This window comes from Ostrea edulis, chromosome 5 (genome assembly GCF_947568905.1).
Source record: "Ostrea edulis chromosome 5, xbOstEdul1.1, whole genome shotgun sequence".
NCBI classification, from domain to species: Eukaryota; Metazoa; Mollusca; class Bivalvia; order Ostreida; family Ostreidae; genus Ostrea; species Ostrea edulis.
The window spans coordinates 68655875-68675494 of NC_079168.1; the positions used below are offsets into that span (position 1 = coordinate 68655875).

General features: G+C 35.8%; 1 protein-coding gene across 3 annotated transcripts in view; it reads left to right on the plus strand.

Annotated features, from left to right (window-relative positions):
- Positions 1 to 179: 179 nt before the first annotated feature.
- The window catches only part of LOC125649020 (probable methyltransferase TARBP1), a 35565-nt gene continuing 16124 nt past the window's right edge, over positions 180 to 19620 (plus strand). For 2 of the 3 annotated variants that reach the window (XM_048876221.2, XM_048876222.2), the window contains exons 1-16: positions 180 to 306; positions 5302 to 6290; positions 6558 to 6627; positions 7434 to 7582; positions 7712 to 7865; positions 8017 to 8152; positions 11644 to 11740; positions 14041 to 14242; positions 15366 to 15614; positions 15711 to 15808; positions 15890 to 16027; positions 17163 to 17332; positions 18210 to 18402; positions 18504 to 18689; positions 19206 to 19363; positions 19546 to 19617. In XM_048876221.2, the coding sequence (XP_048732178.2) occupies positions 5316 to 6290; positions 6558 to 6627; positions 7434 to 7582; positions 7712 to 7865; positions 8017 to 8152; positions 11644 to 11740; positions 14041 to 14242; positions 15366 to 15614; positions 15711 to 15808; positions 15890 to 16027; positions 17163 to 17332; positions 18210 to 18402; positions 18504 to 18689; positions 19206 to 19363; positions 19546 to 19617 (3047 nt within the window). In that variant the 5' untranslated portion in view covers positions 180 to 306; positions 5302 to 5315. Of the gene's footprint in view, positions 307 to 936; positions 1039 to 5301; positions 6291 to 6557; positions 6628 to 7433; positions 7583 to 7711; positions 7866 to 8016; positions 8153 to 11643; positions 11741 to 14040; positions 14243 to 15365; positions 15615 to 15710; positions 15809 to 15889; positions 16028 to 17162; positions 17333 to 18209; positions 18403 to 18503; positions 18690 to 19205; positions 19364 to 19545; positions 19618 to 19620 lie in introns of those variants that run through there. The other variant, XM_056165297.1, reaches the window with a different exon arrangement.

A 19620-nucleotide genomic window follows, 5' to 3' on the forward strand; every position in this document is an offset into this window, starting at 1 on the left:
ATTTGATGAAACGAAAATATTTCATTTAATTTTTCAAAGTGATGTATCCATTTTGACCATTAGATTCATATAAAACCATGGATATAATTATCTTCTGAGCTTCATTAGTTTTTATTATTATTTCTAGATGAGTAAACATGTGCTTATTATAATTCATATCGTTTTTGCTGAAACATTCCAATATTGTGTTCCACGTGCATTTGTTATGGGTGCTTTAGGACGTTAGGACCATACCGATAGTGTGTTATTTATGTTGTTTGGAAAGTTTATAGTCTGTCATCAGAGAATAGCTACAGGCGACGAAATGTGCGTAAAAAAAACTTTGATTATGAAACGGCTCACTTGTTAAATTGTACACTAGGCAGATATATCTTAGTGATCAGCTGTTGTCCACACAAGCTGGATCCAACAGGTTGGGAACACTTACCCTATAGCGAGATATTCTCGCTAAAACGCGATTATCCCTCTCAAGCGAGAATAAATATATCCCGTACAACCGAGAAAAACACCCGTGGAGTACATCTCTTCGTGATTCACGTGAAAAGAAGAAAAATTGCTAAAATGTCCGATACTTCTGTATATGAATCAAAACAAAAACACCCACGATGTGTATTGGATTTCAGACTTCTTCCAACTTACGCATCAACTTTGATATGCAATTTCTTAAGAAATGAACATCACTTTTGAGCTGTTCATTGTCAGTATGAACGGATTTGGATTTGAGGCAAATTCTGTGAATCGCGCTAGCGATTCACAGAAAATTTGCCTCAAATCCAAATCTGTTCATATTGACCATGAACAGCTCAAAAGTGCTGTTTATTTCTTATATCTATATTCATTTACTATATCACCGTTTGTTTACATTGCTTCTATTTTGTTGCATAAAACGAACTCCTAGCCTCTGTCACAGTAGTTATTGTGACGTATGTCAACACATAAACCTGACGTCACATTTCGTCTCACCCTGCATTTTATCAACATTACAAGGTGCACTGTATTTTGGGGGTAGGAGACTGCAAGATTAGGATGATAATCCACGTAAGTTTACAATCTTAATCCAAAGGTGTGACTTGCGAGATTTATGTAACAGTTCTATTTTTTTCAATTCATTATGCTCTCTCAGTCGCGTGCTTTAAGCTACAGTCATAGGACATAATTATTCGCCACTTTCAAAATGGCTGCCATGAAACGCACGTCCACTTGGTGAAGTTTAAAAGTTGTTTGCTGTGGATAGAATTAAAATCTTACCTCAGTATTTAGTCAGATTTCCTTTCATCCTGATTACCTCCTTTAATCGCCTTGGTATAGAATTATAAAGGTCCTGTACATAGTTTAATGGGATGTTTTCCCACACAGTCCGAATTTCCGCTATAAGATCTTGTCGAGAGTTTATAAAATGGACACGGGTTTCTAGTGTTCTTTTCAAATGTAACCATATGTTCTCTATTATATTTAAATCTGGTGACTGTGCTGGCCATGTTGTTGTATTAATGTTGTTGTCAGCTACATAATCTTTAATAATTTTGACTCGATGAACAGGGGCATCGTCGTCCATGAAAATGTAGTTGTTCTCCGGGAAATGCCTGGCTATTACTGGCCATATATCATCATCAATTATTTGTATATATCTTTGAGCATTAATGTTACCTTGGATATCAGTCAAAGTGCCCATACCTTGAAAACAAATGCATCCCCAGATCATAACACTTAACTTTCGTCGCGGAGCAGGACACGCGAGTTGGGGGTTATATTTTTCATCCGCTTTTCGCCACACGTATACCTTGTTGTTATCCCCAATAACAATATGACTCTCATCACTGAAAATCCATTTACACCATTCTTGCTGAACTGTCCAATATTTCCTCTCCTTGCACCATTTTACACGTTCTTTTTTATTCACTTCACGAACTGCCACTTTCTGCTTTGCAACCCTCCGTACATATCCTAATTTTTTTAATTTTTCTTTCAACAGTTTTTGTACAAAATTGATGATTCCTATTTTCATTAATAATGCCTGTTATGTCTTTGTAAGTACGTCTCCGATTTCCTTTGATGACCCTTGAAAGTTTGTTAGAATCCCTCTGCGTGAATAGACACTTACGGCCCGCTTTCCGTGCGATTTTTCACATCAGAATGCTGTTTGAATTTCTTAATAACACTTCGCACGGTAGATCTGGGTATTCCTAAAGTCCTTGATAAGTTAGAAACATTTCCGTTCACTTTATGTGAAGTTATTATGAGATTTCTGACTTCAATGCTCGGCTCTTTCCCTTTACGACCCATTTCAATCAACAATGTTTACTAAGTTTATGATCATAGCAGACGAAAAAATGTATGTGTACACGTCATCAATTTTAGTAGCTTGACCCTGTTGTAAAAATATGAAGGGGAAATTTGTTGTCTATTTATAGCGCGGGGGTCTATTTTCGGTTCCTAATCGCAAATACAACGCCATTTGCGCACGGGGTGGCGAATAATTATGTCCCATGACTGTAGTTCATAATCCGTTCATAGTCAATGTGAACGGATTGTGTCGCACGCTGAAATTGGTTGGTTCATAGAGGAAATGCGATTTGTAATATAAATATATGACTATGTTGTCAATTGCATAAAAACAATGCGCATCATGTTGAGTGCGTGTCGCACTTATTCAGCATTGCACAGGATTTGCCCTTATTTTCAATAAAGACGCCAAAACACCTGTTTATGGTAATATTTATTTCTCGCTAAAGAGGGATAATCGCGTTTTAGTGAGAATATCTCGCTATAGGGGAAGTGTTCCCAACCTGTACAAGATACAATTGTAGATATGTAGCTTCAGTTCTTCTAACTGTACGTGTCTCGGGACAGACCCGTAGACATTATCATTTTAACGATAGACCATTCTATCTACAGTTCTTCTTCCACTAAAGTGAAGGGCCGCTACTACGGCATTCAAGTCTCACTTGATCTAGGCCTTGCCATTTGATCTGAATAGATAGTTCTTTATAGGCATGCCATTTTTTCAGACAAATTCAATTCAATTTATTGATTCACCAAACATGTTGGCAGACAATCACGTTAAACAATGAGATATATGATAATACACTAAGTACAAACAGTTCATATACATATTTGAATATATATACATACATACATATACACATTATATATACACACATACAATACCCCACATGTACATGTGACATATTAAACTGTATGGATACAATTTAGTTTTGTATATATAATATTAGTAATATAATTGTAGCACTCTACTTTTCTTGTGCAATTCAAAGCATTCAAATAAAAATTCAGATAACGTTCTAGCATGAACAGCATTTAGGGTTGCATAGTACTTTACAATACGCCAGTTTCGAGATACGAACTCTTCTGTATAGGAGATGCATTTAGTGGAACTTTGAATGCCTAAGTGGGACAGAGTGGATATGCAGCCAACGAGGAAGACGAAATGTATTAAAAGCGGCTTCTCTTTAAATATGTAAATGTGGGAAATACTAAATACTATCAAAAGAAATGTTTTACCGAAGTGGAAACATACAAACAATGTCATATTTGCAAGAAATATCTTGGATATGGTACTTATGACCAGCGAAATAACGTGATAGGATAAGAATTCTATGTATTTAATTACTCCCTAAATACTTATCACTTACTTAGTTTGTGTATCAGTCGAATTCGGGTTATCAAACAGCATATGAGAAACTTACTGAGTACATTCACTTACACTGCGATGAATATCTGTCCCACTCCCGCGTGTAAACAAATTCTTTCGCGCCTTACTATGTACGAGAGTTCTCCAAAGGGAAATAACTCGGACGTATCTCGAAACCGGCGTATTGTTTTCCTTTGATATATCATCATTTGAATTAATAGATGTTTAAGGGGTAATATTTCTTTCTTATATCTTTAAGCGTAAAGCAGTCAAATATAAAATGTAATTAACCTCATCTTCAACAGTAATTTTACAAAACTGACAAAAACGACATTCTTTTGGGACACTTGGTTGTGAATATCTACCAGTTTCGATTTCTAAAGGGTGAGCAGATATCCTTAGCTTTGTTAATTTAGAGCGTACTACTTTTGCAATTAGAAATTTCAAAAAGTTCTGTAATTCACAGTTCTTTCTAATTTTACTGTAAAAGAGTAATTTTCCACGTTTAGAGAATTCAGTGTTTTGAAGTTGCATATTAACATTATCAATATAGTAATTCTTCAAGTAATTGTAAAATGTGTTTGCATCAATATCTAATGATGGAAGATTTATTTTTTTCTTCTTAATTTTTTTATTTGTCCCTGCCAATTTTCCTGTATGCCAGTATCATAAAGGTTATCGTCTTCCAATTTGGCAGCCAGAAGTATTGGATTTTTAATACCATTTTCATCACCACAGCTTTTTAGTCTTTTGTAATATTTAAATTAAAGCAGATGGGAAATGTTCCTAGTTCATATACAATACAATAGACATCAAATTGTATTTTAATCAGGTCCAGCACAATCTCTTGGTTTAGCTATAAAGCTATATAAAGCTATATGAAACAGCTTAATTTAGCTACATGTACATGTATTTAAAATCTTTTATCAAATTAATGTCTAAATGCATAAAAGTCAAATTTCTCTGAGTGAACATATTTCATCCTTGAAGTCCTTACAACACATTGTAATAAAAAAATAATTCTTATACTACGTCCCTTAGGGAAAATTTTGATTCACAATTGTCAAATGTTTAGAATTATTAAGTTGTTGAGGAACACTTAACTTATCCAATCATCAGAATAGAATAAAAGTCGATGAGAATCAACAAAATAATGGATTCAATGTCAATCAGGTTACACATTGTAAAGTCTTCATACTTTTCTATACCTCAACGCACACAGGGAAGTGGACAGTTATGAACACAAACGAAATTCTCTTTTCATGAAAAATCTTGCAACAACATAGTATTGTTTAATATGAACTCTAATTAGAATAGTGCTGTGGTTATAGTTCAAAGTATAAACATATTCAAAAATTATTATGCAACTTTTTGGCCATACCACTGCACTTTAGAAATTCAATCTAATTCAATCTAAACTAGCTTAATCAAGCTATCTTTAAATAGCTTTATAAAGCTATATAGCTAAATCAAGAGATTGTGCTTGACTTGTTAATGATCGACTGATTTATTACATGAATGTACCACTTTTCACTAAGCTTAAAGATATAGGTGGATTGGGGCCTTATGAATAAGTGGATTAATCAAACATAGTTTGTGCATTATATCCATGCTTGCAAAATGTTTTATTTCTTTTCAAATTTCAACAGATCATGAGAATAAGATGGACTTCCTGACAGTGAAAGGCTTAGCCACGGAAGCTATAAACAGTATAAAACTTGTTGAGCAATTGGTCTGCCGCATAAAAACTCGTGTAACTGAAGACAAGGTGACTGACCCAGCTTTCTGCGATCTCATCTACTTACTAGAAAGCATCATCTCCACAGAAGATGTGACATCTGCACATATCCACATGGTTCTGGATGTGGTGTGCTTACCTATTCTGTATAAGATCCACCCCTCGTTTGACAGCCGTGTAGAAAACTTGGCTCTGCTGACTACAGTTAGCTCCCTTTGTGGTGCATGTCTAGTCAAAGCTGAGGAGGCAAGAGCAGAGAGGCTGATTGACCAGTGCCTGGGGCTGTTGAAGAGACACTGTCAGGGTGCTGACTTGCAGTCTGAAGCTGGAGAGACCTTGGACATTTATTGCTGTGTTGCTGTCTTACAGCACATATCCAAACACAGCCAGGGCATATTCTCACCCTCCTTACAAAGCAAACTTCTTCAGGCCTATTTCAGTGTTGTAAAGTCTATAAAATTCTTGAAAGATGGCTTACTCATAAACATTGCATTAAATTATGTAAGGAACTTTATGAATGTAAGTGTCAATGGAAAGCAAAACAGACTCTCTGCTGTGTGGGAATTAATTTGCGAGGAATTTGATGAAGGGAATGAAAAACCATACATTTTACTATGTGGAATGGCCAGTCATTTTTTCCCTGTAGTCAATAACAATTTAGTACTTGACTTAAAATGTAAAGATGACTTCTGGAGACTCATTCAGCAAGGAGTAAGTCTAAGAACGTCCTCCTCCAGAAAACGAAATATGTACCTATTGAAGCGGGTGACGGACATTTGTCATTCTTGTCATCTAAGTGTTCAGAGTGAAAGTTTGTTCAAGTGGAGCCCCGAGGGAAACATGGTAATGGACATCTGGGAAGACTACATACTGCTGCTGGAAACTTTAGAGGAAACACAGGTTTTTATTTAATAGATCTACGATATTAAAATGACTAGCGAGATTGCACGTGCATTATCTTAATGTAAACCAATGTGATGCATTTTTTATCATATGCTTGAAGTACTTGTCGGTGAGTAATCATGCATAAAAATTGGACAAATTAATTTTTTTCAAAGTTTTTTTGAGACTTCCATTCTGTTGTCTTTGGCTTTTTGTGCATAAAATATCATCACTTAAAATTTGATGAAAATTTGCGAATTATATGTGTTATTGTTTTCATTGCAGGTTCATGTAATAAAGCCAGTACTTCCACGGTTATCTAAAGTAATCAAAGCAACACAGCTGGATCAGAATGGTTGGTCTTTGCAGACTTTGCAATAGTAAAGTTTTTTCCCATGCAGTGTTGTCACTAACACAAGAATTTGCGTCCTAGACGCAGAAAATTCATTTGGGACGCAAGTTTGTCTTATATGGCGAGTCCCGCGTACATGTCATGGACTCCAAGTTAATACCAATTCACAGTGTCCCAATCTGATTTGTGTGTTTAGCGTCAGTCAATATTGGGTGTGAATTAGAATATTATACTAAAGAGATAATTAGATAAGATGCAAAATGAACATTTTGCCACTGGCAGTTATTTGTTTTTATTTCTTTAAATCTAATTATTTATTTTTTTACAAATCGGGATCTATATTTGAATATAAATGTTTGACGTCTTCCTGTACCATTTTTATTGGAATTGAAAGTTCCGTGCACGTAGTTTGTAAACTTTGGTAGGTTTTACAGATCGTCGGCAAACAAAACTAGTATGCATCTATTTTATCACAATAATAATTTGATTGAAATGCTGTTTAATATTGAATAGGGTTGTTGTGATGATAGGAGATTCGGGGAAGTAATTCTGTTGGCGTAGACAATATTAGTCGTCTGAGGCCAAGTCGCGAATTAAATCTTAAAATTGATATGTTTTGTACTGCTTTCATTTTAATTGTCTTACATAAATAAGACTCATTATTAAATATGCATGAGACTCATCAAATTTTCATGGGACTCGAGCTGCTTATAAACCATGAGTCCGGGACTCGTCTTCAATAATTTCTAGTGACAACCCTGCCATGTATCAATTTACAAATATGATCAATTGTATGATCTCCTCTACAGGTGAAGGGGTATTGCACACTTCCTGGTTAACTGCCATCTTCAAAAGATTACTGATGCATGAAAGTATTTTTGTGGTGAGATGGACAGTTGATGCAGTTTTGAAGTTAAACCTCCAGCTCTGTCCAATGCTTGAGCAAGGTCAAGACAAGGTATCTCAAAATGTTGTGGTGACCAGTTGTAAATGGGATTGATAATCCTATCAATCATTTTCCATCATTCCTGTCACATAATGATAAGAAAAATTATGACTACATGTAATTAAGATATGTCTCTTTCAGTACTTTTGTGAGGATTTCTTGCTGTCAATACAAGAACCAAAATTATTTGTCAGACCAGATGGGGCACCGGCAGGTTCCTGTCTCACTTGTGGTGAGGTACTCACTGGGTTCTTCCAAAACTGCTGGGATGTCTTGGGCAATTCACCAACACAAAGTATTACTTTATTTCTCCATCATTGTGTAAATATTAAATTTTCACTTTTTTCAACAAAAGTATTTTGGACTTAAAATATTGACAAGAATTAAAAAAAACAACCCATATATACAAGGAACTCATAATACAAACCTTCATTATTCTTTTTCAGCATCTTTCTTTAGAAACATCTTGACAACAATACTAGAAAACACATGGAGTCCGGTGCCATTACAGTTTATATTTGAAGCTCTATCCAAAATCCCATCTACCCCAATCCTAGACTCCTCAGGGCTTCAAGACTTGAAGTAATCTTTATTTCTTACAGTAACATAAAGTCTTAGTCACAAAAAATGTCAAGTCGGTACTTCCATACATGTAGAATAATTATGTGAGAAGTTGCATCATATACAATGTAGAGTTTAAGACACATTCTTGGAAACCTTTAATCATACAGCCCTTGAGCTGAAAGCTCAAGTGAGCTTTTCTGATCGCCTGTTGTCCGCCTGTTGTCCGTCGTCTGTCCATCTGTCTGTAAAGTTTTTACATTTTTGACTTCTTCTCCAGAACCACTGGGCCAATTATAAACAAACTTGGCGGAAAGCATCCTTGGGTGAATGGCTTTCAAGTTTGTTCAAATAAAGTGCCATGCCTCCTTTAAAGGGGAGATAATCGAGATAGTCACAAAAATGCTAAAATAGGGTAGGGTCATTTAAAAATTTAGAAAGCTTCCTTACATAATGCAGATTCAAGTTGTTAAAATCATGGCTCCTGGGGGTATTAAGGGGCCACAATAGGGGATCAAAGTTTTACATACAAATATATAGGAAAAATCTTTAAAAATCTTCTTCTCAAGAACCACTGGGCCAGAAAAGCTGAGGTTTACATGAAAGCTTCCTGACATAGTGCAGATTTAAGTTTGTTAAAATCATGGCCCCTGGGTGTTGGATGGGGCCACAATAGGGGATCAAAGTTTTACATACCATTAAATAGATTTTTTTTAAAGAATCTTCTTTTTTAAACCATTAGGCCAAAGAATTTTACATTTGCACAAAAGCTTTCTGACATAGTGCAGATTCATGTTTGTAAAAATCATGGTCCTTGGGGGTAAGATGGGGCCACAGTAGGGGATCAAAGTTTTTACATACAAATGTATATGGAAAATCATTAAACATCTTCTGAAGAATCACAGGGCCAGACAAGTTTACATTTACATGAAAGCTTCCTGACATAGTGCAGATTCAAGTTTAGTAAAATCATGGCCCCCAGGAGTTGGTTGGGGCCACAATAGGATCAAAGTTTTATAAGCTGATATATATAGGGAAAATCTTTAGATATGAGCCAAGATGACTCAGGTGAGCAATGTGGTCCATGGGCCTCTTGTTATATTGATAGGACAATTTTTCTTCAATTACAGGCTTTTGTTTTGTACTTATGGTAATTTTTTTTAACTAGAAAAAGTATATCTTACAAATTCATAAGGAGATTTGGTTTAAACATTGTAAATATATTGTTCTTAGACTGAAGTTATGTATTTCTTATTATACCCCCGAACGAAGTTCTGGGGGGTATATAGGAATCACTCTGTCTGTCTGTCTGTCCGTCCGTCCGTCCGTCCGTCCGTCTGTCCGTCTGTCTGTCTGTGCAGATTCGTGTCCGGGCCATAACTTCTTTGTTCTTTGACTTAGGCATACCATATTTGGCACACAGTTAGATCACCATGAGACGATGTGTCAAGTACCTTCATGACCTCTATATGACCTTGACCTCAAGGTCAAAATTAAAGGTTTTTTTTACAATGGATTCGTGTCCGGGCCATAACTTCTTTGTTCTTTGACATAGGCATACCATATTTGACACATGAGTGTATCACCATGAGACGATGTGTCATGTACCTTCATGACCTCCATATGACCTTGACCCTTGACCTCAAGGTCAAAATTAAAGGTTTTTTTACAATGGATTCGTGTCCGGGCCATAACTTCTTTGTTCTTTGACATAGGCATACCATATTTGACACATGAGTGTATCACCAGGAGACGATGTGTCATGTACCTTCAAGACCTCCATATGACCTTGAACTCAAGGTCAAAATTAAAGGTTTTTACAATGGATTCATGTCCGGGCCATGACTTCTTTGTTCTTTGACGTAGGCATATCATATTTGACACAGGAGTGTATCACCATGAGACGATGTGTCGAGTATCTTCATGACCTATATATGACCTTGAACTTTGACCTCAAGGTCAAAATTGATTATAGGGTTTTGACATAGTCATACCATAAGACATGGGTGTATCACCATGAGGCTATGTGTCATGTACATTCATGACCTCTTTATGACCTTGACCTTTGATCTCAAGGTCAAAATTATAGGTTTATGCCATGGATTTGTGTTCGGACTATATCTTCCATTTTCTTCTAAAAATGCATACCATATTTTTACACTCAGGAAAGAGGTAATTTATACCTATTAACAACACCCTTTGGGAGATTGGGGTAAGCGGGGGGTATTCTTAGTGAGCATTGCTCACAGTACATCTTGTTTTGAATTAGAATATAAGTATTAGAAAGTTATGCTAATTTCTATATTGTTTAATGGGGGGAGGGTTTCTTTTTGTCTGGAGAATATTTAAAAAACAAAAGGTTTGTATCAGACATCAGATTAGAACTATTGGTACTAAGTGCAAACCTGCTGACAGTCTCATATTTTAGAACTACCAGTACTAAGAAAACATGGCTTTTACTTTTAGCTGAATTTGTTTATTGTGATTTACATGTATAACAGTAGGTCATACATAGTTATGAGTGATGAGTTGATTATCGCCTACAATCTAAAGTCCATCGCCGAAGGCCTCCCAATTTCGATTATTGAATAGTTTTCAAAATCGATTAAATATAAGAAAACACATGACAAAGAACAGGAAATAACTACGAATGACTTGATATTTTTCACCTCCATGAAAACAATATGGCAGTACCAAAGAAATGGAAACGATTGTCAATGGATGGTGAAACAAATACTAATCAGTGTCATTGCCAGCCACTCAGCATACTTGTGTACCGTTTAGTTTATTAATTTTTTATAGTATGAAATTTCGCAAGTTGAAGTAAACACATGTTGTTACATGTGCAGTGTATTTACTTATTCCTCTTCGTTCCGTTCGGAACATAGGGCCCACACTGCTTTTCTCCATGTTCCGTTCAGAACATAGGGCCCACACTGCTTTTCTCCATGTTCCGTTCGGAACATAGGGCCCAAACTGCTTTTCTTCAAGTTCCGTTCGGAACATAGGGCCTACACTGCTTTTCTCCACGTTCCGTTTGGAACATAGGGCCCACACTGCTTTTCTCCATGTTCCGTTCGGAACATAGGGCCCACACTGCTTTTCTCCATCATCTTCTGTCTTGGGCTGTTCTCTTGGCTTCACCCCAGGTCATGTTGATTTTCCTGAGCTCTGCCTGTAGACTTCTTCTCCAGGTGGTGACTGGCCGTCCCCTTTGTGTAGTGTGTTAGATAGGATCAATCTTTTGAACCGAAATTGGATTTTATATAGAGAATGAAGAGTTTGATATAAAACAAATGGTTTAAATTAGAATTTTCACATTATTTAATCAATTATGACCCTTTGATTATTTCCAATCATCAATCATAAAACTTTTCCAATTGTTCATCACTAATGTTTGAGTTCATTGAAAGGTTCCTCATTGTTTTATCGGAGGTAAGACATGCAAAGCCAGCAAAGTGTCTTATGGTACGTAGATGAAATGATTAACATATAAGTGATTCTTTTTATAGAAATGGCGTAACCAATAACATGAGAACATGGGACGGTTTTACTAGAGGGACTGTGCAGTGTTTCTGTGGTCAGATTCTTATGAATCTTATCAACATAGTAAGTCATGTGTTCCCAATATTTAGTAATGTATTTGTATTTACTGATGTATTTTGATAAGATTGTTTGTTTGTGAGCAGGGTTATGTCAAAGTAAGAAGTGTACAGTAAAACCTGGTTACAGCGAACACGCTTATAAGGAATTTACGCTTACTGCAAAGAGATTTTCATTTCCTGTAGATTTAAAACATATTTATATGAACTTAATACCTAGAACATACTATGTTTATAATGAATTGAAATTGTTTCACTGCAGCACTTCACTATTAGCGTGTTTTACTGTAATTGTTTGTCCCCAGCACTTGACTATAAGTGTGTTTTACGGTAATTGTTTGTCCCCAGCACTTCACTATAAGTGTGTTTTACTGTAATTGTTTGTCCCCAGCACTTCACTATAAGTGTGTTTTACTGTAATTGTTTGTCCCCAGCACTTCATTATTAGCGTGTTTTACTGTAATTGTTTGTCCCCAGCACTTCACTATAAGTGTGTTTTACTGTAATTGTTCATCTCCAGCACTTCACTATTAGCGTGTTTTACTGTAATTGTTTGTCCCCAGCACTTGACTATAAGTGTGTTTTACTGTAATTGTTTGTCCCCAGCACTTCACTATAAGTGTGTTTTACTGTAATTGTTTGTCCCCTTGAGTACTTCACTATTAGCGTGTTTTACTGTAATTGTTTGTCCCCGCACTTCACTATAAGTGTGTTTTACTGTAATTAATTGTCCTCAGCACTTCACTATAAGTAACTTTGGGGAAATTTTGTTTTCCTAAAAATGTGTCTGTCATTTCTCCATTGACTTAGATGAAATATTCAGAAAAAAATTGATTTGTATAGTTCTTTGGAAGTTTGAAATATTAATTTGCATTGAAGGTACTGTTCAAGTGTATGTGATGATACAAGGCAGTAATAGTGGTGAAAGTGCACAAAGTTCAATGTTGTTTATTTCAACATTGAGGTCAGCTTGAGTACTTCATATTCTCATGATATTTTAAGTACATAGGAAGTTTTTAATATGTTTTGAAAACTTATATAAGGCCACATCAAATCGATTCTTTGGTTCTCAGACAATTGTTTTTCAAAAAATGGGTAGGTAGGTAGCGGGTTTAGTTTTTCAGTTTATCTCCATGTCACAAATGGGTAGGGATTTTTTGTGTGTGTTTTTTTTTTGTGTTGTGAAGAAAGTTAGAGTTTTACAAATGGTATTCAGCTTCTTTTTATTCTGTTTCTTGTCTTGTTTTATATTTATGTCATGCTTTTATATTGTAGATCTTTATGCAAATAAAGTGAATACAAATTAGTATGTTTTTTATCATTTTATTCAAGTATACCAAAAACTACTTCCTGTAAATGTTTGGCATGGTCATGAATTGTAAAAGAATTGTAAATAAAATGTAATAATAACGTCGTACTTCAACTCGGCCTTGCTTTCATCAATTTGTTCCTTCACGGTTTCAATTTCTTTAAATTCACCGCCCAGAAGATTCTTGCAAAGCGTATCAACTGTCAAGGACGAGTCTACCAGTATAATTGTCCATGGAACAATCTGTTTTGAGTTAAAAATAATCTCAATGCTGACAAGAACTGTTTCTGTCGCCATATTGTTTACATCAACTAAGCAGCATGTCTTATTCAGCAAGGCGCTTTACGATTTTGGCGCCAAAACACGAATTTTATTTTGACGGATCAAATACTGGCAGCGGTGATTTTTTTTCCGGGGCGGCAATAAACTCGTGTCAGCGGCCGATTTTTTGGGGGTGGGCGGCGGTGTCTGAGAGCCAGAGAATATATTTGATGTGGCCTAAGTTTTTTTTTCATAAAATCAGATATTTGTTTCTATAACAATAGTGAAAACAGGGTTTAATACATATCAAATTTTCACATATGGTCTAAACCAAAAAATCTGAAAAGGTACTGAAAAATGATTGTAAAGTATCCATTCCTTGTAGTACATGTATGTATGAGTATCAGACAAATTAATTTCAAGGAGACTGTAACACTAACTGGACATTCATGAAATTTTACTGATTTTTAGGGGAGGTAACTTTTCCTTTCCCATAACTCCCTCTATCATGATTTTCCACGTGATTTGGACGTATTTGTAATGAGAGTCTGCTATAATAAAAGATTTTACCAAGTATGAGAAAAACGTTTTTGGCAAATGATTTGTACATGCCACTGTCCTGCATATCTCCAAAGCAAGGAACATAAATTGAGTTAATTTGTTTGTAAAATCTATTATCTGATAGAAAAAAATTGTGATTTTCGTCCCTCTTCAGGTTTTCACTACATAAATTTCAGGAAAAAGCATCGCCTTTGCAATTTTTTTCCACGCTCACCATGTTTACCAGGAGTGAGAGTTTGTCCAGAGGAACAGGGTTATGGAAGGAGGTCTCTGATTGGCTGAAAACAGTCACAAAACTGGGAGTGAAGAATTGGACAACAGAAGACATTAAAGCATGCATTAGGAACCAAATTACCAAACATCTGTCCACCATGGAAGGTTTGTAGTTCAAAACAGGCAACCAAGTCAAAGTATATGTATACCTACATGTACCCAAGACTGGAATCATGAAATTGCACCCAACTCTAAATGAGTCTGTCAATTAGATTCAATTAAATCAGAGACATTGCATTGAATCTATTTATAACATAGATCTATATTTAATTTCACCATAATATCGGAAAAATAAAGTGCAAAAGTTTTCTTATTTGTTCACCTCTTATATTCCCAATGTGATTTGAATGAATAAAAGTACATTAAGATTGTATGATTGTATATTTTTTAACATCCCACTTAAGTATATTTCACTCATATGGAGACATCACCATTGCTGGTGAAGGGCTGCAAAATTTAGGCCTATGCTCGGCACTTATGGCCATTGAGCAGGGAGTGATCTTTATCGTGCCACACCTGCTATGACACGAGATCTTGGGTTTTGCGATCTCATCTGAAGGACTGCTCCATTTAGTCTCTTACAACAAGTAAGGGATACTTGAGTTCATATTCTAACTCGGATCCCTATGGGATACATTTAAGAATGTTTCATATAACATTTTGGCTTGTATTTTTAATGCATTCACTCCTCAACTCCTTTGTGATCTGAGTTCAATCCTTGGCATCAGCAGGGGTTGTGAGAAGGTATTGTAATATTAGTTACACAGTTAGTGACCTGATACGGAAAAATACATGGTGTGACCATGTATTTTTCTGTATCAGGTCACTAACTAACTGTGTAACGAATTTATCACGTCAAAGACCTCCAACTGTGTATGTGGGGGTGTATATCATTCAACTTACTGCTTTGCCAATTTTGTCACGGCTGCAAGTCAAACCCGACAATAAATTACTCGCTCAATATGGATTTTTCTTGCATGATACGGTTTTTTTCACGGCGTCATGTGACCAAGATCTGACCAATTAGATTTCAACAATTTTGTCTGAGGCGTGATAATTGCTCACACATGGCTTTCCTCTGGGCACTCTGGTTTTCTTCCATATCGAGCCAATATCAAAGCATTGATAATAAGTTGTTAAACTTGTTAACTTTGTTATTTGTAATGAAGTGAATGATGTTGAAATTTGAAATATGGCAATTGACAATAGCTTTTTATATTCATTGCAGAAGGGGTAAGTGTCCCAGATGAAGGAGACATTGTAACAACCAGTCGTTTGATAATGCTGTCTGTGGACGCAGACATTCTCCCTCTCAAGCCCAGATCTGAGATGGAGACATATTCCATGACTCACACCCTACAGTCACTCATTGATATCATCAATGATTTCCCTACACATCCCTACATGCCTGTCATCAAGGTGGAGAGAGCATTGCAGTTGTCTGTGGGCCTCAAGATGGAAGGTGGAGACACTGCTGGTAAAGGTCTTTGTTATCTCCATCAGATTTTATTCATTATTCCATAGTTATGAAAATTTAGAAAAATTTCTATATGATGCCCTTTTGAGTTTTCAGGAGATGAAGTTTGTGAGTTTATCCAGTCATCCATAGGTACAGCAGCTGTTTCTGTGGTGATATTTCTCCAACAAAGGCTGGCAGGGGGATGGAAGCAGGTGGGTCTGAGTTTGCTTCCCCTACAAATTCTAACTATGTTATTGAATTTTACAATCATGGTTCTAAAATTGTTATTGCAGATGAATGATCTCCCTTCACTAAAGCTGTGCTGTGAAGCGCTACAGTTGATTGTTTGCAGGCCACATGATTCTCATGTTAGAGAAGCAATTGAAAAGTTATCTACAAGATGCTTTCACTTCCTGAACACTTTGAACCAGGTGAGTCAGAAGTGAGGAATTCTGTTTCAGTGAAATGTTGAAGATATTTTCACCATTGATTTTGTTAGATACAGCACCTACGTTTACCATGCATACAGCTCCTTGTACTTGTAGTGTTAACTTTCATAGCCAATAGAAAGAGGGCAGACTATTGCCCGGTCAACAATTCGTAAACTGTTGAGTGGTCAATAGACCACGGGTGTGAGAGTTGGTTTAACAGTTAAAAAATGTTGGTTTTAAATGGTATTAGTTTTATATAGGAAAAAATCAAGGTGTATAACAATAATTATTGTTATCTGATAGTTTAACAGTAATTATTGTTGTAAACCTTAATTTTTTCCCTATATAACACTAATACAATTTAGAACCAACATTTTAACTGTTAAACCAACTCTCACTCTCATGGACTATTGACCAGTCAACAGTTTACAAACTGTTGACCAGGCAATAGTCTGCTCTATATCTATTGGCTATGCAAGTCATGTGATTTTCGGTCTGCTGCCTTGTTTACGTAATGGCGAGGTTCACTGATTTAACTGATGATGAAATACAGAATATATTGGATGAAACTCAGAGCAAATAGTGTGCCCAATTTCTATTGGCTAATGTAAGTCACGTGATTCTTAGTCTGTTGCTTTCTTTACGTTCTTTACGTAATGGCGAGGTTCACTGATTTAACTGATAATGAAATGTAGAATTTATTAGATGCAAAGCAAAGCAGAAACATGAAAAATATAATTATCAATTAGGATATTGGGTACGGTGACAGATGTACGCAATCACACTGTCCTGTTCAAAGTCAACAAACCATGTGCATTGAAAAAAAAACATAAAAGAAAGAAAGTGTATAACAAAATAGCTATAGACTGTGCCTGCGGCTTCGTGTAACAGATCCATCCTAGGATCAAACAAAACAGCTGTTGTCCTCGAACCCAGTCAATAACTGTATACTGTTACCTTACCAGATAACAATAATTATTGTTATCTGGTAGCTCCCAAACAATGAATTATGCATCATGGTAAGTGTGTAGCTCCCCAAGAAAAGGCAGATATTTTAAGTTTGAAGATAATAGCAGGCCCTGTGAATGTTTAAGAAATTATTTTACTGTAGTTGATGTTCTCCTTTACCTTACAGGACAGTACAGAAGACCAGATTGTTCGATTGGCAGCTAGTTCAGTTTTGGGTACCATTGTGCAGCATGTTGCAGACCCAGACCTTATAGGCCGTTTGCTATCTCACATCCAATCTGCATCTTCATTTATTCCCTCCACATTTGTGAAGCCTCACTCAGATGCTGGTATTAGGTATACAGTTAGAAATAGGAAGCTGTGTGAATGGAATGTTATAGTCCCAATCACAAGTTGTGCAGATTGGTTTATGTTGTATAAATACTGTAGAGGAGAGAAAAATCCATATTGGTGGGTCAGATAGGAAGAAGTAGGTTCACTTTATAAAATGGAATGAATGTCCTTCTTAACTAATTTTAAGCATAAATATGAAGTAGAAATTTTGTACTTTTATTTGCCATAAAGCATTTTTTAACAGGTTCTTAAATAGTTCTTGAATTCTATATTTTGACATAAATGACAAAAATTTTAACAATCAAAACAAAATTCTATCAATAAAAATATTCATGTATAAAGATTTGATATATTGTAGGCTGTGTTCCATACATAATGTGGAAGTCTACAATGAATGTGGAAATTTATATGTGGGGGCTATTTACACTAAATGCACAATTACAAGATTTTCTTGTAAATTACAACCATGCGTACTATTCCCATAGTTAGGTAATTTATTAAGATACTGACATTGCATAATTAAAAACTGCATATAGTTTGTAAAGCAAATGCACGCAATTAATAACACAGGGAAATATCATGTTTATAGTCTCCTATATTTATGGCTACTTGTATTTTGAATGGAAATTTGACAAAATGGCTGTAATGATGTACATTTAACGTCACAGTGTACAAACCACTGTGAAAATTATGTCAGATCTGTAATTATGTTGCACTTGATAAACATTTGTTGTGTAGAAAAAGTGAAAATTGTCAAGCTTCAATTTTTCTTTTTTTAATTTACAGGACCAAATGAATAGTTTTTTAAAAAATGATTGTGAAGTTTTGCATAGGTGGTATGTGTAGATGCATTAATTTTGAAATTTGTGTTTTTCAATAGCCAAAAGGAATGGGGGAAACTTACGTCAGATTTCATGACCAGCCAATGGCAAACCGTTTCCTTCTTCTTGAGGAATTACACCAAGTCATGTGATCCCTTTATCACCTTGGATAAATGTTTGGATTATTTGTCAATCAGTTCAGGTGATGCGACCATCGTCATCTTCAAATGTATCACGATTTTACTGCCTAAGGTTCGTACTCTACTGAATGCTCTTCATTGTATCATGACTTATTTATTGAATTCATAATTATGTATTGAAGAGATCGAAGGGTTTTCTCTTATTTTCCTCAGATGATCGATGAAGGAAAGGTTGACACCATTGTGAAAGTTCTCCGAGTAGCAGGAGCTTACCTGATCGAGCATCAAGGAAGGGGAACTAGCTACTGGCCCTACCTAGAGGCTTACACGGAAATGGTCTTCCAGCAGTCACTAACCACACAGTCCAAGGACTCAACTGTCACACAGAAACTTCTACAGGTAACCAGATCTGGGCCTCTGTCAGTATCATGTGTATTTCATTGTCATTAAACGGTACTTGTATAATGGGTATTGAACAGTGTGGAACATTTCTACAGTAAATTGTTGATCCATAGCTGATGCTTCTGTTTATGTTGATAAGTTATATGTTTGAGCAGTTGAGAATTAGTTTGCAAGTTAACACATCTATTTTCCCCCCTAAATGCACATGCATGTACCCATACATGAACTGTATACATTACTGTAATGTAAACAATCTTTTATTTGCGATGACTTTATTTCACAATTTTACAGTGTGAAATTGGTTCGCAGTGACGAATTTTTGAAGCTGAGATAATCTTGAATAAATACAAGAGACATTAAAGGACTGGTTCATTGAGAGAAATATCTGTGACAATAGGTTCTCCTGATTCAGAACCAAATATTTTCACATGCGAATAAAAGTTGGTTTACAGTTTATGGGGTGGTTACTTTGTATAAACAAATAGTTGATTTGGTGGCCTTGACATTAATTAGATTGCTAATGAACTGTTGGTGACTGGAGAAGAGAAGAGGGGAGTGGTAAATGTGTTGCTGAATCGTCTGATCACGGAATGCCCCCTACCAATGGAGAATTTCCTACCAGTCATCGTCAATTGCTGCATGTTTGGCTCAATGAATAAAAAACAAGACAAGTGAGTCACAAAGACCAGAAGTCAAACAGGACTTCATTGTTTTAACTTGAAATAAATTTAAAATGCAGGATATCAAATATGTAAGTGAATTTCTACCAAGTTCTCATGCACAGATGTTCAGTAGTACAGTTATGATTCTCATGTAATAAAAGACTTATTGGACGTTTTTTGTTTGCTTGCAGACACTTGATGGATGTCTATAGTTATATATCATCATTAGGTTCCACGTTAGCTGTTAATCAGCTCCAGCCTTGGTA